We start from the raw sequence: 23,713 nt of genomic DNA, 5'->3' as shown, positions 1-23,713 counted from the left end.
AAACCCCTATCTACAAAATAGTAATAGGTATATATTATATTATCACCAAAAACAAATTTTCTCTTCAAGTGTTCAGATTGTTTGAGGTTAACATTATCATAACGCTTGATTTGATTTTTTTTCTTTTAAGTTTATTATTCTGTGATCGTATCTTATTATATAAAGCTTGATGTCAAAGTTACTCATTAACAAGATCGTGACACGTGTCAAATATATTGATTAGATATTGACACGTGTCAATTTTTTTTTTTTTTAAAATAAACATAGTAGAACAACTAATTATATTTACAGGATTTTACATGTTTATATTTTTTAAAAAATATTTCTCTAAATCCAAAAGAAAAACTAACAAAATCAATAAATTTTCCATTGTATGCTAATTATATTATACGTGTGTTCTCGATAAAATTTGACATGTGTAAGCAAAAACTTAATTTATTAAGCATGTATATAATCAATAAAGAATGAATAACAAAGTTAAAAATAATAACACAAGTTATTTAACATATTTTAGTTGGATATAAATTATATTTATCGTTGAAATATAAATTTTTATTGTAAGAAAGTACACAAAACCTTGAAAGAAAATGAACTTAAAAAGAAAAAAATTTCATATTAGTATAATTTAACATGTTTGATCTTAAAGATTTTAATGCATGTAGTAATATGAGAAACCGAAAAAAATAGAAAAAATGAGTTTGTAAGAATAAATTATTGGTTAATTGATGAAAATTGACAAAAGTATTACTTATGAAATTATGACATATAGAAAAATAATATTTAAGATATTTTTGGATTTCCAAAATATTGTGGATGTTAACTGGTTTTTTACTGAATTTTTTTTATTGTTAAATTTAAAATACTAACCAATATACATATTATCTCATATGATGCTCATATTATTTTTGCTATTAAATTTTTAACTCTAATCCATGAAGAAGTGAATTATGGTTTCACGATGAAATAAATAGTTAAATATAGTTACTAAACTGAATGTCTAACGATGAAATTTATTTTAGATTAAAAAGTTTTCAAATATTAATATGTATAATTTAAAAAAAATGATTTAAAAATATTAGTATTTTTGTAGTGCATATGTTAAAACATAAGATAACTCAAAATAAATTATAATTTATAGGAATGAATCTTCAGTTATTTGATGATAATGTCTCTATATCTTTATATATGTTTCTCTTTTATAAATTATACTCATTTAAAATTGATTATGACATGAGGTAAAATTATTACTTATAAGATAGCAACATAACAAATATATCTTAAATAATGTTGAGTCAGTTTTTTTTGTAAATTATATTTTGTTAATTTGTGTTTGTATTTTTAATTCTTACTAAGATATAGATTCGATATGATGTATTAATTGTGTTTGGTATAAAATATTTAGTTCTATGCATTAAGAAGAAAAGTGTAATTAAACTTAAAATATGGTTTATTAGGATGATATAGATATTTAAATGGTACTCCCTGTACTATAAGAGTTATTGGGTAAAAGCACAAAAATTAATAAACAATAAATATTATGTCATTTATAAAACTTCAACTAATAGAAAATATATTGCATAGTTCAAATAGTTATAAATTGTGATATTAATAAAAATTGTATATAGAAATTTGAGAAAATATTATAAAATAGAGCAAAAAAGCCTGAAACTTCTTATATAATTGAAATGAGAAAGTATTAAAATGAAATATGAGAGATTCATACTTAATATTCAACTGTTACAAGATAAAATCTAAAACCAAGTATATTATTATTTAATTATTCTCAATAATTTTTTCTAATTTTTACCCGCGTAATAATGCGGATCTATCATATAAACCTAAATATTGGTGTCTTCCAAAAACCATGAATAACCCATATGGAAAGCAAACGGATGTGTTGGAGTTATAAAGGCTTACTTCATTGGGCTTTATATGTAGCCAAAATCACAAACAGAGTATAAAAAACTTTTAAAATAAAAAGCCCATTTATAAAATCAAGTTAAACTGTTCTAACAATTCTTTCATATTACGGCCGTCTTAGACCAAACACCGATTCGCACGCCGACTCGTGGACTTCGGAGAACAATCATGACCGAGCACGATCGAAGACCAAAGATACCTTTCTTAATTTAATCGCATTACTCTCATTCTTAACCGTTGTAGACTACTTTACTCATCTTACGCTTAGTTATAAATTGTGCCATTAAATGATACATTTAAAGGGAGAGGTTCATTTTGACTAAGGGGACCAAAAAATTTAATCTCCATTTTAGGAAATAAATACATAAAAGTTTGAAAGGTAGTGTAGTTGGTAACAAAGATTTTTATTTATTTAAAGAAAGAATATATTATTATTTCCATTTTCTGAAAACTCACAATGTTTACCTTTTGAGATTTGGTTTTTATTTCTAATACAGCATTTATAACGAACTATTATTATTTACAGAGAGAACATGCAAATCCAGTGGATTTTTGTTTTCAGAGAATACAACTTTTTATATATTTCTGTTTTGGGTGAATCAATATGAATCAAATCAAAAACAGGAAAAAAAAAACAGAAATAGTATGATTCTATTAATTATATAGTCAGAAAAATATAACAGCTGTAGACCTGTTATTTTTCTTTTAATATATACTAATTCTTATAAATTCCGAAATTAAAGGAAAAAAAAAGACTTTTTGGTTATAGTTTTTAATCGAATTGTTAAAATAAAAAAAGGAGATCGTTGAGATTACAAATTTGACTATATTTTTTTTTTATTATTATAAAGAATGTTAACATTTATGTATATATCTTGTCATGCTAAATATGTAAATTTCCTAATCCTAAATTTGTGAAGAAACTAAGTAAAAGATCTGTATAAATATATCTTTTTAAAATCATATATTTGAAGTGTTGTTATGTACTTTCTCTTAAAGCTGTGTCCTTAAACCCAAAACTGAAACACAAAAAGATCTCGAAACAGCTTCAAACGTGTGAGTTTGAGATTCCTCAGCTCTTCTCTGGAACACATTAAGTTTAGTCTGTTTTAAAATTTTTCTAATCAATGTTTTTTTTTTTAATATAATTCACTTATGCAATTGCTAGGTCAGATGAGATCAACAACCCTAATAATGATTCAGTATTTTTTTTTTTTTAATTTTAATTTCACAAAAACCCTAAGGGTTCTTTACATCGCCGTCGAATTTTTTTATCCGCTAACTCTATAAAACCCAAAATTTTATATTTCTCATCTGATCATTGTGTTAGGGTTCTTTTTAGTTTAACACATGGATTTGAGTACTGCTTAAAGTTTTAATCTTTGGGTTAGTTTCTATAGAGAATTTTGGGGTATAAAGGTTTGATCTTTAGGATTTTTTTGTTGTTGTTAGCGTAATTGATTTTGGGGGGGTTTCTTGTTGTTTAGGTGATGATGATACCGGAACTAGGGAGAAGACCGATGCATAGAGGTAACGAAGATTCATCCTTTGGGGATGATTATGAGAAAGAGATTGGTGTATTGCTTGGTGAGCAGCAGCGAAGGCAAGAAGAAGCTGATGAGATTGAGAGAGAGCTTAACTTGTATAGAAGTGGCTCTGCTCCACCGACTGTGGATGGTTCTGTTAGTGCGGCTGGAGGATTTTTTAGCGGCGGCGGCGGAGGTGGGGCTCCTTTTTTGGAGTTTGGTGGAGGCAATAAGGGTAATGGGTTTGGTTGTGATGATGAGGAGTTAAGGAAAGATCCGGCTTACTTGTCTTATTACTATGCTAATATGAAGTTGAATCCGAGGTTGCCACCGCCTTTGATGTCTAGGGAGGATTTGAGGGTTGCTCAGAGGCTTAAAGGGAGTAGCAACGTGTTAGGTGGTGTTGGGGATAGGATAAAAGTGAATGAGAGTCGATCTTTGTTCTCTAACCCACCTGGTTTTGATCAGATGAAACAGCAGCGTGAGTTTGAGCCTGAGAAGACTAGTGCTTCCTCTTCTGAGTGGGATGTTAATGGATTGATTGGTTTGCCTGGTTTGGGGCTTGGAGGCAAGCAGAAGAGTTTTGCTGATATCTTTCAGGTTGGTGAAACTTCTTTTCTAATGGTTAGTATGTTTTGTTTATAGTTCACCTGAATATTCTTGCTTATATAAACTTGGTGGATGGCTTTTGTGCAGGCGGATATGGGGCATGGGCATCCTGTTGGACAGCAGCCCTCAAGACCTGCAAGTCGTAACACATTTGATGAAAATGTTGACTCCACAAATAACCTGTCTCCATCCGCATCACAAGGCATTGGTGCACCATCTCCATACAGCTATGCAGCTGTTCTGGGTTCGCCTTTGTCTAGAAATGGAACACCAGATCCACAGGCCGTTGCTAGGGTGCCTAGTCCTTGCCTCACTCCCATTGGCAGTGGAAGAGTGAGTTCAAATGACAAGAGGAACACAAGTAACCAAAGCCCGTTTAACGGTGGTCTCAAAGAGTCTTCAGATCTCGCCGCTGCTTTATCTGGTATGAGTCTGTCAGGTACTGGTGGGTTAGATGAAAGGAGTCAAGCTGAGAAAGATGTTGAAAAGGTCAGGAACTATATGTTTGGAATGCAAGATGGGCATAATGAAGTCAATCAACATGGCTTCCAACACAAAGCTGATCAAGCTCATAAGGGAACTGCTTCTTTGAGGAATTTACAAATGAGAGGGTCACAAGGATCTGCCTATAATGGAGTTGGACTAGCTAATCATTACCAGCATCTTGATAACCAAAACTATGGTCTCAACAACTACGCATTAAATCCTGCTGTAGCGTCTATGATGGCTGGCCAACTTGGAACTAATAACTATTCTCCAATGTATGAAAATGCTTCTGCGGCATCTGCTTTCGGATTTTCTGGAATGGACTCCAGACTTCATGGTGGAGGTTTTGTTTCTTCTGGTCAAAACCTCTCTGAACCACGAAATATTGGCAGGGTTGGTAATCGAATGATGGGAGGAAATGCTGGTCTTCAGTCACATATGGCAGATCCAATGTATCATCAGTACGGGAGGTTCTCTGATAATGCTGATTCGTTTGATCTTCTTAATGACCCTTCAATGGATAGGAGCTTTATGGGTAATTCATACATGAATATGCTTGAACTCCAGAGGGCTTATCTCGGAGCTCAGAAATCACAGTATGGTGTTCCTTACAAATCAGGGAGCCCTAACAGTCATAGCTATTTTGGGAGTCCAACGTTTGGGTCTAATATGTCATATCCTGGCAGCCCATTGGCTCATCATGGTATGCCGAATTCTCTTATGTCACCTTATAGCCCTATGAGACGAGGTGAAGTTAATATGCGTTATCCCTCTGCAACAAGAAACTTTTCGGGAGGTGTAATGGGTTCTTGGCAAATGGATGCTGGTTTGGATGAAGGATTTGGATCTTCAATGCTTGAAGAGTTCAAAAATAACAAAGCTAGAGGATTTGAACTTTCTGAAATAGCTGGCCATGTTGTAGAGTTCAGGTATTTCCTTGAAAGTCTTTTACCTTTTCTCTTTTGTACATTTTTCCCAAGCTAACACGGGGATTTGTATGACCAGTTCGGATCAATATGGAAGTCGGTTTATTCAGCAGAAACTCGAGACAGCAACAATTGATGAGAAAACCATGGTTTATGAAGAGATCATGCCTCAAGCTCTTGCCCTGATGACTGACGTTTTTGGCAACTATGTAGTTCAGAAGGTAGATTTATTTAGTCTTCCTCTTTAGTTTCTTTTTGGAGTTAAGAAAATGTATAACATGAGAGGGTTCTGACTTTTGCTTAACTTCCTACAGTTCTTTGAGCATGGTCTCCCGCCACAGAGGAGAGAATTGGCAGAGAAACTCATTAACAATGTTTTGCCTCTTAGCTTACAGATGTATGGTTGTCGTGTCATCCAGAAGGTAAAGTCTGGTTCTCACCTGTTTGACTGTTCTCTATAAGTCTATCTTCCATTTTCGAGAAAAGTTGAGAGTTTCATTGTGTCTTTTTACCTTTTAGGCAATTGAGGTTGTTGATCTAGACCAGAAAATTATAATGGTGAAAGAACTGGATGGACATGTGATGCGATGTGTACGCGATCAGAATGGTAACCATGTAGTCCAAAAGTGTATCGAATGTGTACCTGAAGAAAACATCGAGTTCATTATTTCGACTTTCTTTGGTCATGTTGTGACCCTCTCAACTCACCCATACGGGTGCCGTGTTATTCAGGTTCTTGTTCTTTGTGAATGAGAAAGATGACACCTTTCTTGCCTTATGCTTCTACTTAAAACTCTTTTTCATCTCCTGTTGCAGAGAGTATTGGAACACTGCCATGACCCTGATACACAGAGTAAGGTTATGGAAGAGATCCTGTCCACTGTTAGCATGCTGGCCCAAGATCAGTATGGAAACTATGTTGTTCAGGTTTGTAAAAGACATGAGTTTTACTGCAACTCTTGTTTGTTTTTTAATTGGTTGCTCAAAACTGGTACTCGTTTTGTGGACAGCATGTATTGGAGCACGGAAAGCCTGATGAGCGCACTGTGATAATCAAAGAGTTAGCGGGGAAGATTGTTCAGATGAGCCAGCAGAAGTTTGCATCAAACGTTGTTGAGAAATGTTTGACTTTTGGAGGTCCTGAGGAACGGGAACTGCTGGTGAATGAGATGCTGGGCACAACTGATGAGAACGAGCCTCTTCAGGTTTGTCAAACATATACTTTCAGATGATGGTCCGGGGAGAAAAGAAACTAATAAGCTCATAAGTTTCTTCTTGTGTATTATATAGGCGATGATGAAGGATCAGTTTGCAAACTATGTAGTCCAAAAAGTCCTGGAGACATGCGATGACCAACAGCGTGAACTGATTCTTACTCGTATCAAAGTGCATCTTAATGCTTTAAAGAAATACACTTACGGGAAGCATATCGTTGCTCGTGTTGAAAAACTCGTTGCTGCTGGAGGTATGTACAATATGTTCTTTCCCTTCAACCATTAGATAGAGTTGCCTCACAGAACCCCCCCCACAAGTATTTGAGCTAGAGACAGTATAGGCATTTCTATTGCATTTCAATGTCTCTTAAGTGGTTTTTCTCATATGCAGAGAGGAGGATGGCTTTGCAGTCATCAACTCAGCCTCTGGTGGCGTAAGGCCGAGTGTTGTACAGCTTAACTAGGGTGGATGGCTCTGCCATAACGTTCTGAGAATTAGGTAAGATCTAAACCAAAAAATCTGCGGAGAAATTATAAAAGAGAGCATTGTTCTGCTCTCCGCAAAATCTGTACATTGTGTAGTTTCTTACCGTTTTTACTACTATACATAGAACCCCAAAACATCCCCCTTAGGCTGATGAATGAGTGGAAAAAAAAGGCAGAGAATGGTGTAAAGAAAATGGTGAGGATTTTAGAGTTTTTTCCCTTTCACATGTACAAAAATATTGGCTTTCATGCCAATCTGTAGAATGCTTTTTTAGGACAATCCCAGTTGATTTCTCTATTTTCACGATAACTCTTATCCGAGAATTTCTTGATTTTTCAGTTTTGTTGTTGATATTGTTCTAGTTTCTTGTTATGCAAGAAACATATGATATATATGTAACAACCGCTGAGCTGTTAGTTTAACAAAGATCCATCTCTCCTCTCTAAGAGTCTATATAACAAAATGACCATGGAATCCACAAAACGTTGTTATATCGATAACAACAATCAATGTCTTCAAGACTCTAGGTTTTTAAGGGATATGGTTTCCACAAATTCGCCGACTTAGGAATGGTGGAGTTACAAAACCAAATCTCGTGTTTGGGATGTGGCATCGAGGAGATAAGCTCGTATTCATGGCTTTATTTGGCTCCATCGCCGTGCCGCTTACTTAAGCCATTAGTCGAGCCGCTTACTTAAGCCATTAGTCTCTCGAGTAAACTAAGAAGCATGAACAACACTTGCATCAGCATATGACAAAACCATACAAGGACCGTTTTGGTTATTGCCAACAACATCAGTCAATGCAACAAAGCGCCATTCTATAGCATGTCGTACACTACCAAACAATGTCCAGTCTTTAGAATTGTCTAAACCTGAAGCATCATCATCGTTGTTTGATAGTGGAGCTTTTCACCAAGTTAATCCAGTCTATCTTGTCTTTAAGAAGTTTTATATGAAATCTTCTTTAAATGTACATAAATTTTATCATTAAATATGTAAAATTTTGTAATTGCTGATAAACTATACAATTGGCTACATTACACTTTGTACATATATTATTACTAGAAAGTATCGCGTGGTTTATGTATGCATTATTAATTTAAAATATAAAATGAAGTTTTTCTTCAATTATATATGAAATGTACAAATGTAATTGTTAATATATGTCTTAAAAAAATAATATTCATAATACTACGGTGCAACTACAATTTATAATTTATATATGTTATATAGTGTTTCATAGAAGGTCATGAAAAAAGAGGAAAGTTAAAGTAAATATTATTAAATATTTTTGATTACAATGTATTGTTAAAATTATTTAAACAGTATGTTACTATAGTAATAAGACTATTACTTATAGCAATGTCAATTATATATGGTACTAGAATTTAAACCCGCGCACGCGCAGGATTTTAATTTAAAATATTTTTATCAATATAAATTTTTGAGCTCAAATATATTTATTGAAATTTTTGAGTATAAATCTATATAAACACTAAACTTATTTTACTAAGTAGCATACATCATATATATTATTGAAGATAATGTTTATTTGTTATATTTATTTGCGAGGGATTTTAGTTTAAATTTTTTAGGAATAAAAATCATTGAATATAAATATAATTAGTCATTTAAAGTTTAAAAGATAAATCCAAATAAAAGTCATACTTATTTACTAATATATATATATATATATATATATATATATATATTGTCTAGTGTCGCAGTAATGTTTTTCTGGTAAATCAATAATATATAACGTAGTAACAAAAAATGATTTAAAGAATCTCCCTCGAAGAGTACATTTCATATTTATATCCAATGAAAACATCATTTTAAAATTTCTAACACTGAAGGTCGATCATTGACCTAATTATAGAAATCATTTAAATATATCGATATCCCACATTAAATGCAAATATACAAAGTTTGATGAATACTTTTACTATTATGTCACTACAACGGAGTTATCCAAGTGCATCGGCTGTCATAATAGAATTTCCGACCAAGTCAAGAATGCGTAAATGGTGAAATGATTAAACCCGACATCCATTCACTAATCCAAGTTACATATATGTCTAAAACCCTTCATATGTTATTTTCATATGTTAATTTTGTGATGTAACCTCAGCTTTGTCTTTAAAAAAAACATGGTGTACTTTAGTAATATGTTATTTCTGGCAATGTTTTTAGTTAAAAGCATTTGATCATAAATTGATAAAATCTCAAGCATGTTTTATATATTTTTTAATTTATCATGTTATAGAATTTTAGCTCCGGTTGATAATATGCATTCTGAGATATACTATACATGTCACTTTTTAATAACGACTTACATATCATTTTCTCTATATATTGTGACCATTGATTTTGTGTTTTTTTAGATGGATTAATTTTTCAAGATTCTTTTTCATAGTTTTTCCCAAAAAAAATTGTGACTCTTACAATATCTTTGTTTTAGATCAAAACTTTTAAGTTGAGTTAAATAATTAATCTTTTATTTTTCTATAAGTGAAATTGTTTCTTAGAAACTAATATTTCACTTCAATTTTATTTTTATGTTTAGAATTTGATAAATACAATTACATAAATTGTTTTTTACTCCACATGTATTTAAATCTTACTTATATTCTAAAACTTAGTAACTCATTATAAATTTTGGAATATGATTATTTTTGGTTAAAATTTGAATAATAATATTATTACTAAAATAAATCAATAGTATTATTTTTACTATTTTAAAATATTCATTTATTTAAAACATTTGGGTTTAATATGAGCTTTTAAAGTGTTATGAATGAATGGATTAGAAGCTACATAGTGGATTAGTGTTTAGGATTAGGCCCAAATAAAAAGAATGAGTTGCTGATGTGGCAGCATGAGGAGTGAGGAAAGGTAACTTTATATATATAGATTTTTGTTAAATAATTAAGATACATTATATTTTTTTTCTATTTTTTCTTTTTTGGAAAATAAAAAACTGATGAGTAGTGTAGAAAGAAAAGTGTATGATCTTACCTAATTTTTTTGATAGATAATTTTATGTTGTCCTATATATTAATTTTATTGTATCATCTAAAAGTAATAGTTAACAAAAAATAGTTTTATATATGATAAGTCAATTTTAAAATAATTTATTAAAACAATATCACAAAAAAATATCTTATACTATAAGTTTAACCAGTTTTTATAAAAATTCATGAAAATAAAAGTGTGTGAAATTTAATATATTTTTATTTTCTATATATTGTCTCTACTTCTAATCATTTTAATATAAATAGTATGATTAACAATAAATTAAATTTTGAAATTATTGTTTTCTGTTATATCATTGGGCGATAAAGCAATTATGTTATGATACCATTATGTTTTTTTTAGTAAATATAATTTAAACACTATCAAAATATAACTTATAAATTACTATTAAATACAAATTTGAGTTGTGTCTTTAATAAAATATATATGATTAATGAATATAATGTGAGGTTTTTATATATTAGAAAATCTTTTATATTAAATTAGTCTATCATAAATTAATTTGGTTTCAGTTTTTACTTTCAAATGTATAAAACCATTTTATAGTAATAGGACAATTAGTTACAGCAAAGTTAATTAATTTTTGTATGTTTGTTAAATTATTATGATAAATTAATTTATTTATAGTTTTTTTTGGAGAAAAACTGATAACTATTCTAAGAAAAAAGTGTAATACGTTACTTTGATAGATAAATTATGTTGTCCTATATATTAATTTTATTTTCATATCTAAAAGTAATAGTTAACAACAAATAATTTTTAATATGATAAGTCAATTTGAAAATAATCTATTAAAACGTTATCACAAAACATATATCTTATACTCTAAGTCTAACTAATTTTTTATAATAATTCATGAAAATAAAAGTGTGTCATATTTAATATACATATTTTTTTCTTCTATAAATTGTTTCTATTTCTAATCATTTTAAAATAAATAGTATAATTAACAATAAATTAATTTTGAAACTATTGTTTTCTATTATTTCTTGGGGGAGATAAAACAATTATGTTTGATACCACTTTTTTTAGTACATATGTTTTAAAGACAGTCAAACTGTAACTTACATAATACTATTAAATACAAATTTGAGTTGTGTCTTTAATACATTATATATGAATATTGAATATAATATGATTTGTATATATTTATTTGAAAATCTTCTATATTTTTAAATTAGTCTATCATAAGTTAATTTGGTTTCAGTTTTTATTTTAAAAGTATGAAACCATTTTCTACTTTTATTTGGTTTCAATTTGTTTATATTTTTTAGTTGGGTTGATTAGTATTTTTTTTAGGTTCTATGATGTATGATTTCATTATGAAATATATTAGATGCTATTTTTGTAGCAATGTTGAAATTCAAAAAGCAAACTATACAACAATTATATTTTTTTTTTAACAAACTATACACCATATAAGATACAAATAAAATAAAGTAAAAAAAAATAGAATGTTAAATTTAAAATTAATGAGAATGACATGTGTCACAAATATAGAGTGCTAAATGTCACATTGTTAGACAAAGTTAGAAAAACCTTCTCTTATTATATAAGATTGAATGATATCATTTTCTATCTACTATCTTACTTTTAATAATTAATCCCTAATAATTTGAAGTGAATACGAAAAATTAAAGTGGAAAACCACAAATAGAAATTCGATATAGAAAAAAATATACAATATTTATCTAATTTAATAACTAATTGTGGCTTTAAATATGTTGACTAATTATAAAAATATCATTTTTGTTCCATTTTATAATTTCTATATTTATTCATATACTTGAATATATGATCAAAATATAAACAATTATATTAGGAGAAACTGGATATAGTTTTAGATGAGACATAGTTTAGTAGATTTTTTTTTAAAACTAACTTGTTGGTTGTATTTGTATGCTCATTGATACATGTGTAATATGTGATTCAAGTTAATAAAGAAAATATGTTTTAAAATAGCGTATTTCAGATATTGAAACTCTCGTTCACCACAAGCATAAATACAAAAAAGTAGACGGACCCAATGTCCCAATCCCCTCTGCCACCACAAACATTTTAGAAACAAAATTACATTGGTTACATAGTGACCACGACATACATGCGTGTGTATTGAGCCTGTGGCTGATAGGAGAAGCCATTAACAGTGAAACCTCCATCAACGCAAATGACTTGACCAGTTATATAGGAAGCTGCAGGAAGACAAAGAAATGCCACAAGCGATGAGACTTCATTTGTCTCTCCAACACGCCCCATTGGTGTCCTACTCACCACTTCTTTTTTTATCTCTTCATCATTAAGAATCTGAGGGATTTTCAAAGTGTCAAAACTTAAAACTAATAGTAATAATATGTTATCTTTTTATTTTCATCGTATTAAGAATAATTATTTTGGCCTTACATCGTTAACCAAAGGAGTTGTGATTAACCAGGGACAAACAGCGTTAGTCCTTATGTTGTCGCTCGCCCATTCGCAAGCTAAGTTTCTAGCCAGCTGATTCATGGCTCCTAAAGTGTGTTTACACATATATACTTGTATAAGAATCATAACGCAAGGGGACTTTGTTTTGAAGAGTATATATATACAGTACCTTTGGTTACTCCATAGATGGATCCAAAACTGACATGCACGACTCCAGCAGCGGAGGATATGTGGACGATGCTCCTAGTGCCGGCTTAAATATATTACATGCCCTGGGCAAACTAAAAAAAGTGTCCTTTAACCTATAAAAAAACTTACTAATTACTTTTTTTATTCTCTTTAGTTCATATAACTTTTTTTTTTTTACCCTTTTCTAGCTTACAAATTTTTTCTTGCCCCTTTAACTTACAAAGTTTTTTTTGTGTGCCTCTTTTCTTATACATATATGCTCCTTTAATTTATGTATCCGGGGCGGTCGCACTGCCCGCCCACCTAGTTAAGCCGGCACTGGATGCTCCCTGAGCCAGAGGCTTTCAACAAAGGGTGCGCGAGCTGTGAGAGATGGAAAGCTGAATCGAGATTTGTAGCCATTGTAAACGAATATTCTTCTGCTGTATACTCTGTGGTCGGCTTGGATATATACGTTCCCGCATTGTTGACCTATATATAGACACAACAAGATCTGGTTTTTGTAGATCTATAGCACGAGGGGTAGAAGCTTATGTATGTAAACTTACAAGGATATCGAGTTTTCTGTGGAAGAGAGTGGAAACGGTCTCTGAGTTTCTCTCGTTGTTCACGAGAAGAAACGTCGCAGACAGAAGTGGTGACCTGAAACCCTTTTGCTTGCCACTCACGTAACCATTCTTGAAGCTGAGTTTCGTCTCTTGCACATGTGTGGACTCTTGCTCCCATCATCGACAGTTCCTCCACCACAGCTTCCCTATTCATCGAACACACACAAACATAATATTTAAATATCACAATACAATTAAAAGAGCATATAAATCTATGAAAACGGGGATTTACCCGATGCCTTTAGAGCCACCAGTGACAAGAGCGGTCATGCCTCCAAGACTCCATCTAGAATTTGTTGCCATTCCTAGTTTTGACTTTTGAGCCAGTGACGACCTTTCATCAACGAAAGTTCACAGACCTCACCTTAAATAAACTAATAACAATAGTTTTGAATTATTGCTAACTGTTCCCAAAAAAAAAAAAAAAACTCAATCAACTTAAGAAATTACAAACGAAAACAAACAATCAAAGGTTTAGTGTTGAGGCTTAAAAGAGAAGCCATTGACCGTGGCACCTCCATCAACGCAAATGGTTTGACCTGTTATATAAGAAGCTGCAGGAAGACAAAGAAATGCCACAAGCGATGAGACTTCATTTGCTTTTCCTACACGTCCCATTGGTGTCTTACTCTGCACTGCTTTTCTAAATTCTTCATCCCTAAGACCCTGAGAGATTTTCCCCTTAAAATTAAAATTAAGAAGTAATAATATATAATCATCTAGAAACTCTCTCCTCCTTCTCTCTCTAGAAACTCTCTCCTCCTCTCTAGAGAACTTTTTCTGGGCTCATCGTTTGCCTCTCCGGTTTACCTTTCCGACGCCAGAGAGGGCTTCTCCTTTTAGTTTTCTTTCTTTTTAAGCCTTCTTTCTCCGTCCCCTCCTCCCACCGCTTAGCTGTCCTTCATCTTCGGTCTGGTCTTTGATCTTCTAAGAGGTGGTTTCCGGTGAAGGTATCGGCGCGTGAAGCGAAGTCTTGTCGGGGTGTGGTCGCTAGAGCTTCTACGGTGAAGTTGCTTGAGGACGGTGACAAATCTGTGGATAGATCTGGCAGATCGGGGTTGGCGACTTCGTGCTCCTCTGGTGCTCTCTTCGGTGGGCTTGTTTGTCTGTGGTGAGTCGTGAGAGTCGGGGGTGCTTCTTATGCACTCCGTGGATCGCTTTTTTTGGTGTCTCTTACGTCGGATCTGGTCCTCTCTCCTCCAGCCGAGGCGTGGCTTTGTTGTAGGGTTTGGTTCGTTGAAAGGTAAGGTTGGGCAGCGCTTAATGGAGATCTTGAAAATGCAAGGAGAAGGCAGTGGTGGGTAAGTCTTCTTCTCCGGCGACAACGGTGTGGTTGTGTCTCCTTCCCGATGCGTCTGTGGCTTCATTTTTTGGTGGGTCGAGAAGCTTCTGATCAAGTCGCGTTTGTTTGCGGTGGAGCTTCTTTCGGGGCTCACTCACCCAATCGAAGCTGCGGTTCGCGGCGGAAGTCGGTGGGAGACAGGAGGGTATGTTGCTTTGTTGCGGTGGTTAGCCAAGGATGTTATATCTCTTGGGCTTTCGTGGGTATTGGTTTGTGGAGGGTGAAATGAGCCACCATCCTCTGTTAGCTGCCACGGATTTGCCTCCACGTGACCGGATCTAAGGAGTTTTACCTGGGGTCGCGGTGGTCGCTGTAGGAAGAAGAGGGGTGTTAGTTCTGAGTGAGCAGGTTGCTAGGTTGGGACCTGTCTTCGCGGAGCCTTTGATCGGTGGCTTGAGCATGCCGGCAGATCGGTAGCGGGTCAGGAGGGTCACCGAAGAAGAAGCTGCGATGGAATTTGGTTGCTTACGTCAAGGTTTTTATCTGGTGTTCCCGACGCAAAGCCGTCGTTCTTGCACCCATTGGCATTAGTGTTTGAGCCTCTGTCATCGGTTATCAGCAAGTTCCGATCCCCTTTTCCGGCAACAGCATTGATTTTCCGATGTGCCTCTTTTTGTAACTGTTAGATACTTTGTAATTTCTCAAAGCCTACCCCATTTTTGTGGGAGGCCCATTAATGTGAATATAAGTTATAAAAAAAAAAAATGTTTGACTTGTCTTCAATTTTTAGATGACTTGACTAAAAACAACTTTGAACTAATTTAATTGGTTTTGTCTAAAATATATATATATATATATAATCATTTGGCTTAAGTTAAAGATTCATGTAATAATATTATTTATCAAGGAAATCTTTACATCGTTAGCTAAAGGAGTTGCTATGACCCATGGACATACAGAGTTAACCCTTATGTTGTCACTTGCCCACTCGCATGCTAAGTTTCTTCCTAATTGATTCATAGCTCCTAAAACACGCATTTATATATATACGCATATATTAGTTAATTAAGTCTCAGCACGTGATGCATCATTCATTGTTTGAGTATATACATATTGCTCCATAGATGGATGAACCTGTATGTACAATTCCAGCAACATAGGACATGAACACGATACTCCCTAAACTAGAAGCTTTTAATAACAGATGTGCGAGCTGTGAAAGATGAAAAGCTGACTCAAGATTTGTAGCCATCAGAAACGAGTAATCTTGTGCTGTAAATTCTGTAGTCGGCTTTGTTATACCCGTTCCCGCATTGTTTACCTATACGTAGACCCAAACCAAACACAATAAATGATCGCACAACATAATCACTTGATCTTCTTTACAGATCCATATGGATCCTGCTATGATACATCAACTTACGAGGATGTTGAGTTTTCCTTGGAAGATATTAGAATAGTAAACCGAGATTAATTAACTGGTTTATATATTGTATAGTTTATGTAGGATTAAGCTTCCTTTTACTTAATCCTAATCCTGTACATAAACAGTTGTAATCACACATTTACAGATTTAATGAGAATAACTAACTTTTCTCTCTCTAGCTCAGTTTCATCTTCTCTCTCTCTCTCTTGTTCTTGCTCGAGTCCGAGCTCATCTTCTTCCTCTGTTCAATCCTGATATGGTATCAGAGCATCATCGATCATGAGCGCTTCTTCAGCTGAGCTTATTCTCACTCACATCATCTCTTCCATCATCTCTTTTGTTTTTGATTTTTGTTGTTTCATCGTATTAGTGATTCTTCAATTCGTGTTCGCATACGATTCTCTATGAGTTCTTCTTTCTTTGACCTAATTGTTTTTCCGATTCTTATTTTGCTTTTAATCAGAACAATCTCTTATAATCAATTCGATTCTTCATCAATATGGGATCAAATCCAAATCCGACTACTTCGGTGAATCAAAATTTGCGAAACCAGGGTGATTCAGGTACGGATCTATATGAGAATCCCTATTTTCTTCATAGTACTGATCATGCTGGGTTGCAATTGGTTTCGGATCGACTTGTTTCGGGTTCAGATTTTCATTATTGGCGTAGATCAGTACAGATGGGTTTGAATGTTCGAAATAAATTGGGATTTGTTGATGGTTCAATTCAGAAACCTCCAGTAGATCATTCGATTCATGGTTCTTGGTCACGTTGCAACGATATGGTATCCACTTGGTTAATGAATTAAGTGTCGAAGAAGATTGGAGCTAGTTTGTTGTACATCTCGACTGCTGAAGGTATCTGGAATAATCTCTTGTCTCGTTTCAAGCAAGATGATGCACCTCGTGTTTACGAGATTGAACAGAGACTTACTTGTATTCAACAAGGTTCTTTAGATGTCAGTGCGTACTACACTGAGTATGTAACGCTATGGGAAGAATATAAGAATTAGATAGAGCTTCATGTTTGCACTTGTGGTCGCTAAGAGTGTAATGCAGCTGTTCTTTGGGAACGTCTACAGGATCGTAGTAAAGTAACCAAATTCTTGATGGGGCTAAATGAGAGTTATGAACAGACGAGAAGGCACATCTTGATGCTGAAACCGATACCAAATATGGAGGAAGCATACAACATGGTCACTCAAGATGAAAGACAACGTACTGTTTCTCTTAAGCCTCTTGTAAAGTCTGATAATGTAGCATTTCAGACGACCGGTAGTTATGAAGGTGATACTGCAAATGGATCGTATATGGTGGAACCATGTGAGTATGTAGCAGCTTACAATACTTATAGACCAAGGAGTAATAGACCAATGTGTACTCATTGTGGGAAGATGGGACACATGATTCAAACATGTTTCAAGGTTCATGGTTATCCACCTGGTTTCAAATATCCAAATCAGAACAATTCAGGGCAAGGACTGAATACTCAGAGACCTTCTTTTATGCCTCGTGGTCAGGCTAATCAGAATAATCAAGGTCAATTCTATAACCAAGGGCAATCTACTAATCAGAATTTTGGTCCAAGATCTGGTACAACACAGCCAAGGGTAGTTGCGAATGTTCAAGTTGATGGAAGCATGTCGTATTATCCTCATGCTCCTGTTAATGCTTTTAACTTGGATGTGAGCCAGCTGACTCAAAGTCAAGCTCAAGACCTGATCAGTTAACTCTCTCGAGTTCAGGTTACAGAACCGATGGTCAATCAATTATCACGCATTCAGGTTTCAGAAACTCCAGGGCCTAAAGTTTCTTTTTCTCGTGCATCTATTACAGAATTAGGGGTTATGGCTCCTCAATCGTCTTCTGGTACAGTCTTTAATATCTCTTCTAATCTTAGATATGAGAATAGTAATCTCACATATAAACACCATGTTCTATCTTCTCTTCATAGTGTTTTGCCTAATGGTGCTTGGATGATTGATAGTGGGGCAACTAGTCATGTTTGTTATGATCTCTTTACGTTTAGGGAAACTTCTTTAGTCTCTGGCATCACATTAGCTTTACCTAATGGAACTAGACTCCATATTAACCAAACTGGCACCATTCATTTGTCTGATTCATTGATTCTTTACAACGTTTTTTATGTTCCATCTTTTCGTTTTAATCTCATTAGTGTTTCGACTTTGCTGCATGATAATCAATGCTCTGCTCATTTTTATCCTACATCATGTTTCTTACAGGAGTCTTCTCAGGGATGGATGATTGGGAGTGCTAACCTTTTTCACAATCATTACATCTTGAATGAACACTCCCTATCTACACCTGCTAAGTCTCCTGTCATCAATCAAGTCTCCTATAATCAAGTCTCTGGATCCTTAGTGGATGAAGGAATTCTTTGGCATCAACGCCTTAGGCATCCTTCAAACGCCAAGTTACAGCTTATGTCTGGTAATCTTTCTATTAATAAAACAAGTGTCTCGAGTCTAGATCATTGTTCAGTGTGTCCATTAGCTAAACAAAAACGACTATCTTTTCCTTTTCATAATCATGTCTCTGAAAAACCATTTGATATGTTACATCTAGATATATGGGGTCCCTTTTCAGTAGAGTCTATAGAAGGATATAGGTATTTTCTTACAATAGTTGATGATTGTACAAGATGACTTGGATTTATATGTTGAAAAATAAAAGTGAAGTTACTCATGTTTTTCCTGCTTTTATGAAGCTTATTGCAACTCAATTTAATACAAAGATAAAGGCAATTCGAACTGAATTATGCTCCCGAATTAGCTTTCAAATATCTTATAAAAGAACATGGCATGCTTCATTTTTTTTCTTGTGCTTACACTCCACAACAAAATTCTGTAGTAGAAAGAAAACATCAACACTTATTAAATGTAGCTAGAGCTTTACTTTTTCAATCAAATGTTCCTCTTGTCTATTGTAGTGATTGCATTACTACTGCTGCTTTCATCATAAATAGAACACCAATTCCTTTACTTGATAATGTTTCACCTTTTGAAAAATTAATGCATAAGAAACCGGATTATACAGCTCTTAAATCTTTTGGTTGTCTTTGTTATGTTAGTACTTTGCAAAAGGATAGAACAAAATTTACACCACGAGCACAGTCTAGTGTTTTCTTAGGATACCCTTCTGGGTACAAGGGCTATAAAGTTTTAGACTTAGCTACGAATGTAATTTCCATTAGTCGCAATGTTATTTTTCATGAGCATATTTTCCCATATCTTGATGCTGAAAAACATATAGCTGATATATTCTCACATACCATTTTACCACATCCAATCCCTTTTGTTCCTAACATGCCATCTTCATCTATTACATCGACTGGCTTACCTCATACTGTTATTTATGTACCTCATTCTGCACATTCATCATCTTCATCAGTGCCAACTAGGGAAAATAGGGAGACTGGGAACATAGGGAACCAGTTACTGTCTTACCAGATACTACACCTGTTTCTTTACCTACGAAGAGACCAAAACGAAATGCTAAAGCCCCTAGTTACTTATCTGAGTATCATTGTGCATTGGCTAATGTCTCATCTATTCTTCCCCCTAATCATACTACACCATATCCACTATCTTCTGTTCTATCATATAATCGCTTCAACCCACATTATTGTTCCTATATCTTATCCTATTCAATGGAGACTGAACCTAAGACTTTTGAAGAAGCCATGGCGTCTGATATATGGAAAGGTACCGTTAATAAGGAATTGGATGCGATGGAGATAAATGGAACCTGGTATGTAACTTCTTTACCCCCTGGAAAGAATGTTGTTGGCTGTAAATGGGTATTTACCATCAAATATAATTCTGATGGTACTATCGAGAGATACAAGGCACGTTTGGTGGCTAAGGGATATACTCAGCAGGAAGGTGTTGATTTCAATGATACTTTCTCTCCTGTGGCGAAGCTAACGAGTGTCAAGCTTATGTTAGAACTGGCAGCTACACATGGATGGGAGTTATATCAAATGGACGTCTCTAATTCATTTCTACACAGTGAGCTTGATGAGGAGATATATATGAGTTTACCTCAAGGCTACACTCCAGGTAATTCACAAGTCTTACCTCCGAATGCTGTATGCCGCCTTCGTAAGTCGCTATACGGGTTAAAACAAGCTTCTAGGCAGTGGAATCGCTTGTTTACTTCAGTCTTACTTGATGATGGATTCTTACAATCCCAGGCAGATACGTCCTTGTTTGTTAAGTTCACAGCAACTAGTTTTCTAGTAGTCTTAGTGTATGTTGATGACATTGCTATTGCTAGTAATAATGCTGAGGATTTGGCTGCACTTAAAGCTGTCTTTGCTCAAGCTTTTAAAATCAAGGACTTAGGTCCTCTGCGATTTTTTCTTGGGCTGGAGATTGCAAGAACGAGCAAGGGTATATCTGTTTGTCAGCGAAAGTATGCTCTGGACTTACTGGAGAACACTGGATTATTAGCATGTAAGCCAACTACTGTTCCTATGGATCCATATGTTCACCTTACGAAAGACACAGGAACTCTTTTGGATTCAGCACGGCCTTATAGGGAGATTATTGGTCGCCTTCTTTACCTAACGATCACAAGACCTGATATTACATTTGCTGTACACCATCTCAGTCAGTTCTTACAATTCCCTACTGATGCTCATATGCAAGCTGCACATCGGATTCTCAAGTACATCAAGGGTAGTCCAGGTCAAGGCTTATTCTACTCTACATCTAATGAGACTTGTGTGAATGCTTTTGCGGATGCGGATTGGGGAACTTTCACTGATACAAGGCGTTCAATTACTGGGTTTTGTGTTTACATTGGTAAGTCACTTGTTTCTTGGAAATCTAAGAAACAACATGTTGTGAGCCATAGCAGTACAGAGTCTGAGTATAGGAGCATGGCTGAGGTTACTCGAGAAGTCCTATGGATTCAGCAACTCCTTCGAGATTTTCGAGCTCCAGTTACTTCGGTTGCTAAGCTCTTCTGCGACAACAAATCTGCTGTGTACATTGCCACAAATCCAGTGTTTCACGAAAGGACGAAGCACATTGAGATTGATTGCCATATTGTGCGTGATCAGATCAAGCTTGGGAACCTGAAGACATTACACATTGGTACAGAAAACCAACTTGCTGATATCCTGACTAAGCCCTTACAGCCTCGACAATTTCATTCTTTGCTTCATCGAATGGGTTTATCAAACCTTTACAATCCTTCTCTGGATCCGGATTGAAAGGTTTAAGGGGGTGTATTAGAATAGTAAACCGGGATTAATTAACTGGTTTATATATTGTATAGTTTATGTAGGATTAAGCTTCCTTTTACTTAATCCTAATCTTGTACATAAACAATTGTAATCACACATTTACAGATTTAATGAGAATAACTAACTTTTCTCTCTCTAGCTCAGTTTTATCTTTTCACTCTCTCTCTCTTGTTCTTGCTCGAGTCCGAGCTCATCTTCTTCCTCTACTCAATCCTGATAGAAGAGAGAAGAAACATTTTCCATGAGTTTATGTCGTTGGTCACGAGAAGAAACGTCGCATACAGAAGTGGTGACCTGAAACCCTTTTGCTTGCCATTCAAGTAAGCGTTCTTGAAGCTGAGTTTTGTCTCTGGCACATGTGTGGACTCTTGCTCCCAACATCGCTAGTTCCTCGACCACATCTTCTCTGTTTTATAGCACACATAAAATTTTAGTCGACACATCATTAAGCTTTGCTCTTTTTAGGGTTGTCTTGATTATAAAACATCGGAATGTAAGAAAATAATTATTTCTTACCCATGTATGTGGTCTTATAGTTAGTAGGTTATTAATTGGGTTTGTTATATTTTTGTTTTAATCATTTGGGAACTAAAAGGACAGGTGTTAAGCTACATGTGAAGCTTATGCTTATAAGGACAAGTACTAAGCTACATGTCATGCTAAAGCTTATAAGAGGACAAGTGTGAAGTTGCATGTTGTGTTTGAAGCAATACGAGACACTTGTCCTCACACTTGTCACCGCTGTCTTCATCTCTACTATGATGGATGGTTGAGATTAAATTAGAAGACAAAACCCTTATGAGGAGTAAGGTCCTCTTCCCTCCTATAAATAGATGATTTGTTCCATCACAAATCATCACAAGAACAAAACAACAAATAAAGAAAATAGTTTATAGAAAAGGGGAGAGAAACCTTATCTTCCACCTAAAGATCATTTAAGAGTTTCCTTTCAAGCCTTCAAGCCATTGAAGAAGAAGAAACCATTCAAGTAAGCATCATTTCTACAATGAGTGGAGGTATTACTTTAACCCTCTTTATGATTCTATTATTTGATTAATATAGATGTTTAAGATCTTGGAGTTCATGTAAAAAGTATGTTTAACACGGAATAGCATCAAAAGATCCACCAAAAAAAAATATTATTGAAATGAGAGAAGCATTGAACTAGAAAAGTAGGTAAGGTAGGAGAACATGGACTGACCCGAGCCCTTTCGAGCCACCGGTTACAAGAGCGGTCATGCCTCCAAGGCTCCATCTGGATTTGTCTCTCAAGTTTTCTCCTGGCTTAGCCATTTCTAATCAGCTTCTCCAGTGAAGATCATAGACTCATCGTCTTATAGAGAAATATCACAGACCAAGTCTAGTTGTCAGGTTGGACCAAATCAGCTTATTCTTTCTCAGTATCTTTGTTTCTAGTCTTCTTCTTCTATATCAGCCAAGTTTATTTCTGGCTAGATCACTTAATCCTCATTAAGAAACGTTTTACTTATGCCACAAATGAGATTTTAATTTTAATTTTATTTTCATGACATATATATGAGAATAATCCTTGACAAAAAATATATATATATATATATATATGAGAATAATTTTTTGTTTTGCAAGGTTTGATATTTGGTTTTCAGATCGAGGGTCTAAGCACAAAAGCGGAACTCAAAATAGGAAGAATTACGAATCACTTGTATGAATGAATGACACCTTTCCCAATATAACTTTTTGCTCTCACAAGCGTCAAGAGTCAAAATCAAATTTTGCTCATCTGCCTCCTGATAAAAATATCATTTATTGTCTTTCATTGCCTTATTAGGCAACTCTTATGCGATCAACAAAAGCCATAAATGCATTTTGATTCCACTTGATCAGCGTCGTTATCTCGCCTACTCAAACTTCCTTTTTGGACATCAGCAATTTTATTTAATTGATGTTTACAATACGGGACCACGTTACAATTTACAAGATAATCTTTTTAAAAAAATACAAGCTCAAGTTTTAGACACACATATATTCAATTCAAAGAGCAAGTTGAAACCCCTTTAAACCAAAATCACTTCCTTCTAGCTATTCATATAATGATTTTGAACTTATTGTTCCAATACCATTTGTTTTGTAAAAAGAGCTTGGTCAATATATATAATTTGAGGCGTTAGGGTAAAAGCAAAATATTTAGCCTTCCAATAAAAGAAATGTGAACAAAAATAAACATATGAGCCTTCTAAAAGATTTAAACGTTTGAAATGTGGGCATATTTGCAAGTAATGTCTTTTACAAAACAGTACTTTGCTGTAACTGTCATTGCTCGGGGAC

The 23,713-nt window shown here is 34.2% G+C and overlaps 2 protein-coding genes and 2 pseudogenes across 9 annotated transcripts; 2 read left to right on the top strand and 2 right to left on the bottom strand.

Moving 5' to 3' along the window:
- Positions 1-2,800: 2,800 nt before the first annotated feature.
- LOC104786778 (pumilio homolog 2) lies at positions 2,801-7,465 on the top strand. 7 transcript variants are annotated; one of them, XR_015556931.1, is made up of 11 exons: positions 2,846-2,976; positions 3,408-4,046; positions 4,143-5,470; positions 5,547-5,688; positions 5,782-5,889; positions 5,987-6,199; positions 6,284-6,394; positions 6,478-6,672; positions 6,758-6,932; positions 7,073-7,180; positions 7,293-7,465. XR_015556931.1 is itself a non-coding variant. In XM_010512226.3 (10 exons), exons 2-10 carry the CDS (start codon positions 3,411-3,413, stop codon positions 7,117-7,119), a joined length of 2,955 nt encoding a protein of 984 aa, XP_010510528.1. In that variant the 5' UTR covers positions 2,801-2,976; positions 3,408-3,410; the 3' UTR covers positions 7,120-7,465. The 7 variants fall into 7 exon arrangements, 4 of the variants coding, with proteins under 4 accessions (XP_010510528.1, XP_010510531.1, XP_010510530.1 ...); XR_015556933.1 differs by having other exon boundaries at positions 2,891-3,017; XR_015556932.1 differs by lacking the exon at positions 2,846-2,976 and adding an exon at positions 3,047-3,306.
- Positions 7,466-12,573: 5,108 nt separating this feature from the next.
- On the bottom strand, positions 12,574-13,753 carry LOC104789226 (senescence-associated protein 13-like; annotated as a pseudogene). The gene is made up of 5 exons (XR_015556930.1): positions 13,657-13,753; positions 13,365-13,570; positions 13,136-13,287; positions 12,797-12,867; positions 12,574-12,713 (listed from the first exon to the last, which is right to left on the bottom strand). The product of XR_015556930.1 is annotated as a senescence-associated protein 13-like (transcript).
- A 145-nt stretch (positions 13,754-13,898) lies between these two features.
- LOC104786777 (tropinone reductase homolog At2g29150) lies at positions 13,899-22,838 on the bottom strand. Its single transcript, XM_087512331.1, has 6 exons — positions 22,611-22,838; positions 21,642-21,815; positions 16,130-16,163; positions 15,822-16,027; positions 15,625-15,739; positions 13,899-14,090 (listed from the first exon to the last, which is right to left on the bottom strand). Exons 1-6 carry the CDS (start codon positions 22,700-22,702, stop codon positions 13,899-13,901), a joined length of 813 nt encoding a protein of 270 aa, XP_087368457.1. The 5' UTR covers positions 22,703-22,838.
- Positions 16,632-17,864, top strand: LOC147943711 (uncharacterized; annotated as a pseudogene).
- Positions 22,839-23,713: the final 875 nt, after the last annotated feature.

The sequence above is a fragment of the Camelina sativa genome, chromosome 5 (genome assembly GCF_030686135.1).
Source record: "Camelina sativa cultivar CO46 ecotype springtype chromosome 5, ASM3068613v1".
NCBI lineage: Eukaryota > Viridiplantae > Streptophyta > Magnoliopsida > Brassicales > Brassicaceae > Camelina > Camelina sativa.
Note: the sequence above shows the minus strand (reverse complement) of the source record. Positions and strands in the feature narration are given on the sequence as shown.